This window comes from Tripterygium wilfordii, chromosome 13, assembly GCF_013401445.1.
Source record: "Tripterygium wilfordii isolate XIE 37 chromosome 13, ASM1340144v1, whole genome shotgun sequence".
Lineage (NCBI taxonomy): Eukaryota > Viridiplantae > Streptophyta > Magnoliopsida > Celastrales > Celastraceae > Tripterygium > Tripterygium wilfordii.
In genome coordinates, this window is record NC_052244.1 from 4,661,371 (window position 1) to 4,674,866 (window position 13,496).

The following is a 13,496-nucleotide window of genomic DNA, read 5'->3' on the forward strand; positions in this document are numbered from 1 at the left end:
TGTTTACAATTTTGAAGCCAAGTCAGGTTCCTAAACAGATTCGTCAATTTCACGGAAGAAACTGGATGCGCTCAGGAAGAACTGGACAACGAGTGATATACCGTTGGAAAGATCTAGAAGTCTAGTTTCCATAGAATTTTACGGTTCGTGATTTGGAGTTTCCTAGAGGAAGTTGCATCAGTTTTAGCATCAGTGGTTCAGTGCAGAAATTATATACGAAATTAGAAGATTTGATATCTCAAGTTACTATTCTTGGTACTCAAGACATGGAACAAATCTTGGGAGATTACGGGGCACTCGAATCATGTGTTAGAAGTCAATGAAAACTCTCGAAGTCAAATAAGTTCAGTTTCCATAAGGAGAAGTGTATCGAAAGTCGAGTTCTGTATCAATTAGGAGAATCACTTCCTTATGGTAATTGGACTTAATTCCTATTTTGTCTCAAAAATTTCAGTCGTGCCCTATTGTGAAACTATAAAAGGGATGTAAAAGTCATCGAAGAACGGACAGACGGAGGAGAACGAACAAAGAGCACGAAGAGAAGGTGAAACCGGCAGCAAGCAAGCGGAGATCTACTACTTGGTTGTCTCTTTCTCTTTTGCGTTTTAGTGTTCAAAACAGATGATGAGTGGCTAGTTTTCCTTCAGTTAAGGGGTTGGTTGAAGCCCGAACATGATTGTACTGATGCTTCGTTAATCTTTAATCTTATTTCTTGAGATCGAATGAAAATCTTTTCACTATATTACTTGTTGATGAAATCTAAGATATGTTTCTTTGAGTGCACGCTTAGATGCATGTCTTAGAATTCTATTGCTAGGACAATATGATTGATCGCCCATATCTTCATAAAGTCTCAAGTAGCCAATGAATAAGATAGCTCATATTCATGTGGATTGATTTCTAGGTGATGTAAGATGCATGCCACATCTTGTGAATTTAGTGATGTTTGCTTTCTTTTGTGCTTAATGATTCTTGAGTGTTGAATCTATGAACATGCCATTCTAGATTGCATCTTAAGAACTAAGTTAAGGAGTACATGCCATGCATTTGACATACTAATTAAGAGAAAGCAATAAGATAAAATCAACATGCCATTTTTTTATCTTAAACATCGTCATTCGTGAATCAAGAATTACAGTTGAAGATTGCAGCAGTACATGATTGTTAGTGGTGGATAGCTTTCCCTTTACTCTTTCTCTTATAAGAATCAAAAACGTTTCCTACTTCTTATTGATTATTCTATGTTAGTCGTGTAGCTCGAGTCACAATACTGTTTAGCTCGAATCACAATTAGATTTGACTTGCAATTACATTCCAATCCTCTGCGGGAGATACCCTTGCTTCTCACTATACTCAACAACCTTTTTTTTTAGTTGCAAGGATTAAATTGAGTTATTTTTCAGCACCTATTTTGTTGTTCGAAAATAGCTTAACACACTAATTGCAAATTCAGAGATTGCTAAATAAAGATAGAGTATCTCACCGGTTTTTGGCTTCGCAAGAATTGGAGGATTGGTCAGATATTCCTTCAATTTCTTTAATGCCGTCTCACATTCACCTGTCCACTCGAAGCTAGCTGATTTTTTCAAAGCCGTGAATAGATGATTTGGAGATGAATCTGTTTAATGCTGCGATCTTTCTTGCCAGTCGTTGTACGTCTCGTATTTTTGTGGGGGAAGGAATATCAAGTATCACCTGGATTTGATAAGGATTTGCTTCAATACCTCTTTGTGTAACAATGAATCCCAGAAATTTTCCTGCTTTGCCCCCGAAAACGCACTTGAGAGGATTTAACTTCATCCGATGAACATCAAGAATTTCAAATGCTTGTTTGAGGTGTTCAACATGATCTTCGGCCTTCAGAGTCTTTACTAACATATCATCGATATATACCTCCATCGTTTTTCCAAGTAGACTTGCGAACATACGATTGACCAGCCGTTGATATGTCGCTCCTGCGTTTTTCAATCCAAATGGCATCACTTTATAACAATACGTACCACGTTCGGTTATGAATGCTGTTTTCTCTTGATCTCCTGGATGCATCAAGATTTGATTATATCCAGAGAATGCATCCATAAAGCTGAGTAGTTCATGCTCTGCTGTCGCATCCACAAGTACATCGATATGAGGAAGTGGGAAAGAATCTTTTGGACAAGCTTTATTCAGATCTATGAAGTCGATACAGACTCTCCACTTTCCATTCTTCTTTTTTACCACAACCACATTTGCTAGCCAGTCTGGGTATTGAACTTCGCGGACGAATCCAATATCTAGCAGCTTTTGAATTTCCTCATTGATGACTTTATTTCTTTCTGGAGCGAATCTTCGTCTTTTCTGCCTTACTGGAAGGAAATTATCATCGACCTGCAACTGATGAGTTATGATATTCGGATCGATTCCAATCACATCTGCATGCGTCCAAGCGAAAGTATGTTTATGATTTTGCAGGAATCGGATCAAATTTTCTCGAAGTTGATGATCCAAGTTGGCTCCAATCTGAATCTTCTGATCTGGATAATTCAGATGAATGATGACTTCTTCTATCTCCTTATTAGCCGGTTCTTCTTGATTACTTAGAATCGGCCCTTGCTGTAATTGCTATAAAGCTTTGGTTTTTCCTTTCAATGCTTGTTCATAGCAACTTCTTGCTTGACGTTGATCCCCATATATTTCTTGTATTCCATCTCTTGTTGGGAATCGTATCACTTGATGATAAGTTGATGGCACAGCCCTCATTGCATGAATCCAAGGTCGTCCAAGTATCGCATTATATGGAGATTGACAATCTAATATATTAAATCGAACCTGGATATTTATTCCTTTGGCATATACTTGCTATGGAATAGAGCCGATGGTGAATTGCTGTTCCCCGCTGAAGCCGATGAGTGGTATAGAACCTCTGATTACATCTGCTTCTGAAAGTCCCATTGCTTGGAGTGTGGACATGAACAGTAAATTTGCTGAACTGCCATCATCAATCATGATTCTTTTAACTTCGTAATTGGCAATTTGCAAAGTTACTACCAGGGCATCATCATGTGGATTGAGTAGCTTCGTCATCTCATCGTCTGTGAAGCTGATAACTTGTCTTGTGAATTGTACCATCGGCTTATCATTCAATACCTCAGAATTTTCTGTCTGCTTGACATGTTTCTTTGCCGATGAATGTGTAATTCCGCTAATCTCCGATCCACCAAATATTACGTTAATCGTCTTCTCGGTGGTAGTGGCTTCTGTTCCTCTTCTTGTCTTTCAGCTTGGGACATCGTCGCTTTTCCTATTTCGGATAGTAAATCCCGAAGATAACCTTTCTTTAGCAATTGAATTACTTTTTTTTTGAGGGTGAAACAATCGTCTGTTGTATGCCCGTAATCGTTATGAAATTTACACCATTTGGAAGTATCCCGTTGATCTAGCGGTTTACGTAATTTGTCGGGCCATCTAACAGCATCTCCCATTTTCTTTAGCACTAACAAAATTTCATTTGGTGGAATTACCAAATTGTATTCAGGAGATCGAGGTTTCTTCTTGAAATCGATCGGTTTAGGATCTTTGCGAGGATATCGCGAAGCTTCTGAACTTGTTTGCTTTTGCTCAGATTTCTTCGGCTGCTCTGTTAGTCGCTCTGGAAGCCTTCCTTCATCTTCCTCCCATTTAATTTGAACGCTTGCTCTTGCCTGAACTTCTTGAAAAGACTTACATGGATAACGGGTAAGCTTTCCGTATAATTTGCTTCCAGGAAGAAGAGCCATGCGAAATGCATTGATCACAATTTCATCTAAGCATCCTGGAATTTCCAGTTTTTCTTTATTGAATCTCGTCAAGAATGACCGCAGAGATTCTCCTTGCTTTTGTCGCAGTCGATATAGATCATCTGATGTTGGAATTATTTTCCTACTGCTTGCAAATTGTTCAACAAATGCATCGGCCAATTGTGCGAATGAAGCGATTTGCCCTTCTGGAAGATTAAGATACCACTTCAAAGGATGTCCCACCAAGGTTGAACTAAATCCTCGGCACATGCATGCTTCATGCTTGTTGAATGGGTATGATACCAGAGTCAATCGTTGACTATACTGATCCACATGATCTTCTGGATCAGTGGTTCCATCATAAGGTTCAATATGTGGTATGATGAATTTTTTTGGGAGCTCTTCCATGGCAATGGCATGAACAAATGGAGATTTGAGGAAAGTACGATTTTTCTTTATAGGTGGTGCCATGCCTGGTATCCTGAAGAAGGCTGACTCCATTTCTTCCAGTCTTTTATCGACACTTTGCTGCGTTGCAATTTCTGGCAATGTTGTAGTTATGTTTGACCAAACACCAATTGTTGGGATAGCCGAAGATGACGTTGGTATAGGAAACAGTGGTGCCATGGATTGTGTCGTTGGCTTCAAAAACTGAGTTGATGTTGATGCCAATGATGATTCTGTCTGATGCACAAATCTTGACAAGGGAACACTTGCGTTGAGAATTTGCGTTGTTTGTCCATCATTGAGTCGAACAGAAGTACTTGGGACAGTACTTGCAGGGACGGTTCTGGTTACATGTGGACTTGAAGGTTGATTCATAAGATCAAGTAGCTTTTGATTTTCTCTTCGAACAGTCAAGTTTTCTTGCTCCAACTGTTGGACCCTTCTTTCATGTTCGTCGAAGCGTTGAATCAAAGCTTTCATCTTCTCGCTTACAGCATCATCTTGTGAATCTTCTGCGTTTGTCATTGTGATAATACTATCTGCCCCCTATCTGGCGCGCCAAATTGTTGATGTAAATTATCGACAATCGAATTGTGGAGAATGAATGAGCAAATATAAGACAAAACAGAGAGATTTTACGTGGTTCGACTTTTAGCCTAGGTCCACGGTGCAGAATGATATGGTATTTTATTTATCACTTGTGAATACCGTGCTAGTAAGAAATCCCCCTCTGAATCCGAAATTTTTTTTTTCCACCCTCCTAATGAACTTCTTTTATGCTTTTCTTGAATAGTTACCAGCAGTTGTGGCAGTTAAAGAAGTTCATAGCAGTTTGGAGGAGTTTACGGTAGTTTGGAGGAGTTTGTAGTAGTTTGCAGTAGTTTGCAGTAGTTTACAGTAGTTTCGGCTGTCACCATTTAACGAGGAACTGCCTTATCTTCGGCTTCGTCCCTTAGTTATTAGTTCGGCCTTATTTGCATCGGCTTTGTACTGCCCTGATAAGACCAAGTCCTTTTTGGACTGTAAGTTCTGGTCTGTTTTATGTTGTTGGGCTTCGGGACCCTAGCCTCTGCTGGGCTTTTATGTTGTTGTTGGGTTGAACATGACCCATATAATTTGTTGAGGTTGACTTTGACCCCTACACTCAGTAAATCAAGTGTACTCTTGTGAAGAAGAGATGGACAACTATTTTTCAATAAAAAAAATGTGTTTGGGAGAAAATAGAAAGTGGTTTTCATCTAGACTTTGAAGTCGTCTTATAATAATAATATTTGGACTGGACCAACTTTGTCACTTTAACTAAATTTCATTAACATTTTCTTACGCATAAAAGAAATAAAATAAATGGGTGTTGGGGGTAAGCTATCAAACATAAAGAAAAAATTTGCATCATTTGAGTTTCCATCCGATCCAGAAAAGCCTAGGTCTGGAGTGACATCTTCCTTCATATATATAAGAATAATAATTCAAGACACATAATGTTTGTCTTCGTGACACTTTTTTTTCACGACTAAACTATTATTATTGGGGGTTTTACTTTAATCTTTGAAACAACTTGGGAATTGCCAAGAAGCTTCAGGAGGCGAACTTCTTTATAACCCTTTCCCATCTTCGATCCCAATTCTTCTTTACTAAAAGAATTCAAAGACTTGAAAGAGCACAACTACTCATTTCTGCTCATGTTTAAGTTACCCTCTCTGGCCTCTTATTATTATTATTATTTGAGTAGTGTTAGGTAATCTATATAGTAGTTACCCTCTCCGGCCTCTTATTATTATTATTATTATTCCAGTAGTGTTAGGTAATTTATATAGTAGTAGTCCATAGGAGTGTATAAAAGTCCAAATCTCTTAAACCCATTCCAACAAGATCACCAAAATTGCAACAAGATCACTAAAATTCGGGTTTATATAGTAGCAGTCCATAGGAGTGTATACGGAGAATCTAGTTAAGCTCAGAATGCTTGACAGCAATGTTGAACAACTGTGGGATGGAAGACAGGTATGGTTTACATTTTCTTATGGAGAATCTAGTTAGGCTCATAATGCATAGCAGCCATCATGAACGATTGTGCACATCAGACATCTTTTTCTTTTAATATATTACTATAAAACCCAGCATTCTAAACATTAATGAAAAACGGTTAGAATACGAACAATTTGTGTCTAGTAGGTGCGTTTCGATCAACCTCCCTTAATGTTTTATTCATAATTCATCTTCATGAATTGTTCCGTATAGTAGCATTATTTTGGTGCTTGTATTATAATTCTTTGGCCTAACAAATCACCAAATAAAATATAGTAAAAATTACTTACCTTTGAAAAAAAAATCCTTAAAAGAGAAGGGATAACTCCTAAAACTTAAAAAAAAAAAATTAAAAAAAAAAAACCTCATAAAACTTGGAAAATGTTTAAAATCTTGTGCGTGATATATGTTTTCCATAAAATTAAAGAATCCAGCATTTAGTAGATAAGTTATGTAGAGTATGAATGAAATATTGAGAGAACATTAAGTAAAATGTTGTTATACTATTTATGATGTAATGTTTAAAAAATATTTATTTTATATATTGTTCTGGTAGAATCTTGTGCACTTGAAGGAGATTGTTCTCACTAGTTCGAGTAAGTTGATTGAAATTCCAGACCTCTCATTGGCTACAAATCTTGAATACCTAGAACTTGGGAGATGTTTCCTTATCAAGGAATTTCCAAAGGTACCATTGAAAATAAAATATTTATCATTATTTAAGACTGCAATCGAAGAAGTTCCGTCAACAATCTGCAATCTCAAATCCCTAGCTGGGTTGGACCTTGGTGGGTGCAGGAGGCTTAAGAATATCCCCACCAGCATTTATAAACTGAAACCTCTCACTCTTTTTGGTCTGTGTTATCAGTCAAATAAAAGGGAGTCTCAACTAGAAGCTAATATACATCTGAGGGAGTTAACTGACCAACTTGTTTGGTTATCTAATGTGGAAAACCTAAATCTCTCTGGAAGCAATTTTCGGGAAATACCTTTAGCCATCAAGGAGCTTAATAATCTCTCAGCTCTTTTGCTGGAGGACTGCAAGAGGCTTCAATCACTGCCTCAGCTTCCAATGAATCTCAACTATATAAGTGCATCGAATTGCATATCACTAGAAACGGTGGCAAGTCCTTTATCCACAGCAGCCAAAGGAAAATTTGACTCTCACCGAAATTATATTTGGTTTAATTTTTCAAATTGCTGGAAATTGGACCAAAATGCAAGAAACATCATAGCGGCAGATGTAGAATCGAGGTTGTTGCACTGGGAAGACTTTTATCCAGGAACTTTATTATCCCAGGTCTCTCTCTAATCTCTAACTGTGGGTTTATATCTTGCTATATTTATACACGTACATATTTTAAATTAAAATTTTTTGAATATCATGATGCAAAAGATTGCAGCAGCCAATATCTCTTTTTCGGGAAGTGATGTTCTAGATTGGTTCAACTATAAAAGCAGCGGATCCTCACTAACTGCAAAGCTTCCTCCACATTGGTGTAAAGATGAGTTATTCTCCCTGGTTTTTTGTGTTGTTATTGAGTTCAATAAATTCCCTAGATGCTGCAAAGAAGATTATTTTTATTACAATTTCCATATAAGAAACAACAGAGGTGACAGCTTTCATACCAAAGGTGGTACGATGTTTCCATGGAGATGTGAAAATGATATTCAGTCAAATCAAGTCTTTTTAGTTTATGATCAGTCATTGGTAAATAATTGGGGAATATTGATACCTGAAGAAGCAGCAGATGAAGTAGATGAGATCTCAGTTGATTTCTGGGTTGGAAATGATTCTATAAATACGGTCAAAAACTGTGGCCTCCATTTGCTTTACACTCAAGACATAGAAGATAGATATCGTCGTTCGGTGGTCCAACCCAACTTTGCTTGTGGTGATCTGACCCAGTTCTCCTTGAAGCAAGATTGTGTGGATGATGTTGAAGAATCAGTGATACAAGATGCTAAAGATAATGTGGATAATCCTGTGGAAGATTCAGATCCAGTGAGAAGAAAGAAAATGAAAGGGAAACTGTTTCACTAATGTTTAGATATTGAAGAATCAGCCATAGAAGATGCTAAAAGATGATGAAGCGAGACTGTGTGGATGATGATACTGAAGAATCAGCCATAGAAGATGCTAAAGATGATGAATTGAGGCTATAATGTGGGCAACCCCGTGGAAGATTCAACTTTAGTGAGGAGTAGGAAAATGAAACGGATGCTCTTGTGGAAAATTCCCTGATGATATTCAGGTTAGACAATTCCCTTGGCTAGAAAATCAGGTTTCAGCAGGAGTACACTTCCTTGATTACCATTGACATATATTTGTTGCATTCTTGCATTGCACTTTTTTGAAAAATGATTTACCTGGTCCTTCTAGGATGTTTCAAGTTATTTTTCATGGGACGGTTAAAATATTAAAATATGACCTTTTTGTAACTTGGCAACATATTACTTTATATTCTTCTTGACCGTTGGTTTTGGTTTATACTAGACGGTTCTGTCTTACTGTCTATATATACCCGGCAGCCTCACTTGTAATTTAACCTTTTGAACTTGAATGGAAGCTCTTCTCTCCTACTCTGTATACTTCCTCTCTGTCCTTCATTCTAATTTTCTTTTAAATTCTGTACACTTGCGCAATATATACAAAGAATTACAGGGACTTACCTCAAAATTGAAATCAGTGGTGTCACAGGTAAGTTGACAAATTAGCCTTAAATTCAAAGTCAAAGAGTGTAACTTGAGCAGAGTTTCGTTTGTGTTTCCTCCAAAAAAGAAAAAAAAAACCAAGTTTTGTCCACAACTACTTCTCGACGGAAGGACAATGTTTCATTAGTCCTTGAACTCTTATTTCACACGAAATGTAAAAAAAAAAAAAAATCTCAAAAGACTAATGTCTCGAAGTTGTTTTCATCTAGACTTTGAAGTCGTCTTAAAAATACTATAAAATCTCTCTATTATAATAATAATAATAATATTAGGACTGAGCCAATTTCATCACTTCAACTGAATTTCATTAGCATTTCCTCGCTCCTAAAAGAAATAGAAAAAATGGGTATTTGAGTCCTTTCTGTACTCCACTTCAATTCTGTTGGGAATTTGACGACAAAACTCAAATGTAGAAAATATGCGAAAACAAAAGAGAAATAAGACACAAAATTTAACGAGATTTGACACAACTCATCTACGTCCTCAAGCGAAGAACAATGACGAATTCCACTAATATGAAGAAGATTTACAGAAAAATATATGACTTTTTAAACTCAACAACTAACTCAAATCCTTTTTCCCCTCACCCCAACTTCGACTACCACTCTCTACTCAACACTTTCAAGACACCTGACAGTCTTTTCCACAGCACACCAACCGCACACACATACTCTTCTCAACACATATTATACGGTCCGTTTGGAAGTGTGTTGTGTTTTGACTTGATGTGATGTTGTGTGCTGAGTTACAAAACTTGAGCAGAGTTTAGTATGTGTTTCCTCTAAAAAAGAAAAAAAGAAAAAAAAAACAAAGTTTTGTCCACAACTACTTCTCAATGGAAGGACAATGTTTCATTAGTCTTTGAACTCAAAGTTTTAAAAACCGACCCGTGTATCGACCCGTTAAGGTGGAAGGTTTAAGGTTTTCAAGGTTCAACCGTTACAATGAAGGTTGAACCGCATGTTTTACATAAATAATAAATAATAAATAATTAGTTATGTAGTATATATCTAGGTAGAACTGTAAAATGTTAGAAATACAAAATTAAACTAATGGATTTAGTCTAATGGGTTAAAAATAATAAGGCGAGCAATAGGCCCAAAGAGCCCATATATGCTTTAAAAAATGGTAAACTTTAGTCACACCCCTATATTTATTAAAGATACCCCGTCAACTGATTTTTATAAGAGATGTCAACTTAAATTGGTATGTGTTTAGTAAACTTTGTGGTGTGACTAAAGTTTACCTTAAAAAAGGGAAGCACTATCCCAACCCCCCCTACTTTCAACCCCCTACCTTCTCTAGACTACTTTAATGACTTTTTCCAATCTCATCCGTTGAATGACTTTTCAATGGTTTGAAATTGTAAAAAAACATCACCTTTTGCTTAGTGGTCCTTGCATCGTAAAACTCGCCAGCCCCTTTTTTTGACCGTTCATTGGATGACAATGCCAGATATGGGTCTATTGATTGCTTCTGCATACAATGTGATATTGCATGTTCTTCATCATGCAGAGAGTTGGACATATCTACCACTACGTACAGCTCCTCCATCACCCTATCTACGCGTTCCCATTGCTATAGGGCACGTAAATGGTAATCACTACGTCAAAGTTGGTTTGACAAGGAATTATCCAATGCCTCCCATCACACCTGAATGGGTTCACTGTAGACATACTTGTGCAGCTGCATGGGCGACTCCGTATGCGGAACGATTAGATGCGTACATGCACTCATATGGATTCATCAAATCTTCATCTGAAGCTTTTATTCATGTACTTGAATAAATTATTATCTATGTCTTACAAAATTATGATAATTAAAAAAAGCAAACAAATAATCTTAATCAAAACATTTAAATTAATAAATGTATATATATATTCTCTGCCCTATATGTGTGTGTATGTATATATCTATATATATATATGTGTATGTATATGAGATGAGACATGATGAAAAGACATGAAATGACAAGACAAATAGTGACAACCTAAGGGGAGGGGGTTTAAAATAGGGGGTTTGTTTATCAATTTCCCTTAAAAAATTGTTTTATATTTGTTATTAATTGTTTTCTCAAAAGCCCATAAAAAGACTAGAATACTTGTGAATTGTGATGGGTTCGAATTCCAAAGGTGAATTGAGAATTAGTGTCTAGTGATCCATAACATAGACCTGAGCACACTAAACTTTTTCTCACTTTCTAATACCTTCTAGATAGGAGGCCTATATGTTCATCAGTTCATCCGTCCAGAGATGTGCTATCAGTCCAGTACATTAGTCTTAGATTCTTGAGCGAGACTGGAGCTCTTCCACGCGGGACTCCCGGATCTTCTTCTTCGTAAACCTGCTACGTCTCCTTACTTTAAATAGAAAGAGATTTCTGAACAAATCAAATGAACTGTGAGAGGCCTTTTATTATACAAATTCATCGAATTTGTAACGAGAGGCGATTGCGTCTTTGCTCCTTGTCAAACAACGAGTCTGATCGTGTTGTCGAAGTCGTCGATCTGCAACTCTGGAGCGTCGGTGGCAACACTGTAGCTGTTGGCCAGAGGAGTAGATCCATGGATAGTCTCTGCCTCTCTGGAGGGAGATCGGAATAGGTCTGAAATCGTGGAGTCATGGTCACCCACGACTACCCAGCGATTTTTTATTAAACCCGCCGGTTCACTGGTTGACGGTTTTGGCAAAATAAATCGCTGGTTCTCACAGTTCAGAGCATAAACGGTCCCACTACATGAATCAACCCGGATACATCATCGGTTCACAAGTTTCATGGTCGAGCCGACGGGTCGATCCGGGTTTAAAAACACTACTTGAACTCTTATTTAGCATGAAATATATATATAAAAAAATGACATGTAACCCATCAGTTTGATAGTCCATGAGAGTAAAAAAGTGACATGTAACCCATCAGTTTGATAGTCTATGGAAGTCCACTAGGTTTATTCCATTGGTTTAATCAATGAAATAATTTTATTTCCACTCTTTTATCTTATAATTCATTGTCCAAAATTAATTGTTTTAACATAAATTCTATTATTTTTTTAAAGTACAGTATATAATTCATTGTTTTAGTTATAAATTTATTATTTTTGAAAATTCCATTAAAAAAACAATGGAATTAATATCTACTAGTTAAAACTCATCGACAATGGATTTTTTCAGAAAGACTAATTCTGAATATGTAATTTTTTTTTAAATCTAACATGTATTTTGAGAGTTAAAATATTTTAAAATTTCATTTAAAATACTTGGACTCCTATTGACTATCACTATATGAGTTACCTAACATTACTCAAAAAACAAAATCTCAAAAGAAGAATGTTTCGAAGTTGTTTTCATCTAGACTTTGAAGTCCTCTTAAAAATACTATAAAATCTCTCTATTATAATAATAATATTAATATTAGGATTGAGCCAATTTCGTCACTTCAGCTGAATTTCATTAAGATTTCCTCGCTCCTAAAAGAAATAGAAAAGATGGGTATTTGAGTACTTTCTGTACTCCACTTCAATTCTGCTGGGATTTGGGAAGTTGACAACAAAACTCGAATGTAGAAAATATGTGAAAATAAAAGAGAAACAAGACACAATATTTAACGAGCTTTGACACAATTCATCTACGTCCTCAAGCGAAGAATAATGACGAATTCCACCAATATCAAGAAGATTTAAAAAAAAAAAGACTTTTTAAACTCAAGAACTAACTCAAATCTTTTTTCCCCTCACCCCAACTTCGACTACCACTCTCTGCTCAACACTTTCAAGACACCTGACACTGTCTTTTCCACAGCACACCAACCACACACACATACTCTTCTCAACACATACTATATGGTCCATTTGGAAGTGTGTTGTGTTTTGACTTGATGTGGTGTTGTGTGCTCAGTTATAAAACTGTGGTGCTGTGAATTGATTTGTACTGATAAAAAATGTTTGTCGTGTCACTAAAAAAATGGTTAATTATATTTTTCATTACCAAAAGATAGAGATTGTTATATCTAAGCTCTAGATTTAGGTTGCAACTAACCCACTCTCCAGATCTAGGTTTCATTGCCCAAAAGCTCTCAAATTTTTCGTGGCTATCATTGCTGCCTTCATGGAATCAGATCTATAGATCTAAGTTTCAATCCAAGCATGGAATAGATGAGAGAGAGTAAATATCGATTTCAGATGCCCTGCTCAATATCCACCTCTGTGCAAGAGGGAGAGGTGGCGGCAATGGAGTGGACTCCCTAAGACACTTGGATTCATGGAGATTATTTGAAGAAATATACCAAATTCAAAAAAATACCAATCGGTATGAACAACAACTTCCCAAAATATACCAAATTCAAAGAAAATTAAAGCAACAAAGATGATGGATCGATTGGGGTTATATAAAAATTGGAGATGAAATTTTTTTGTTGGGCTAAGGTTTCCGGCGGAGATGAAGAACGACTTGGATTTTACTGAAGAAGATCTCGTTTCTATGAGAGAGAAAGTTGCAGAGAACTTTTTTAATGGCAGGTTATTTTTTATTAATAACGGTTATGATATACATACATAATAT

General features: G+C 36.5%; 1 protein-coding gene across 1 annotated transcript; it reads left to right on the top strand.

Moving 5' to 3' along the window:
• Nucleotides 1-6,141: 6,141 nt before the first annotated feature.
• Nucleotides 6,142-8,801, top strand: LOC120012930 (disease resistance protein RPS4B-like). Its single transcript, XM_038864498.1, has 3 exons — nt 6,142-6,203; nt 6,784-7,527; nt 7,624-8,801. Exons 1-3 carry the CDS (start codon nt 6,162-6,164, stop codon nt 8,269-8,271), a joined length of 1,434 nt encoding a protein of 477 aa, XP_038720426.1. The 5' UTR covers nt 6,142-6,161; the 3' UTR covers nt 8,272-8,801.
• The last annotated feature ends 4,695 nt before the right edge of the window (nt 8,802-13,496 follow it).

Coding starts and splice junctions, on each gene's coding strand:
- LOC120012930 (XM_038864498.1), top strand. CDS start 6,162: ATGCTTGACAGCAATGTTGAACAACTGTGGGATGGAAGACAG. Junction 6,204..6,783: donor AACTGTGGGATGGAAGACAG/GTATGGTTTACA, acceptor TTGTTCTGGTAG/AATCTTGTGCACTTGAAGGA. Junction 7,528..7,623: donor CAGGAACTTTATTATCCCAG/GTCTCTCTCTAA, acceptor ATGATGCAAAAG/ATTGCAGCAGCCAATATCTC.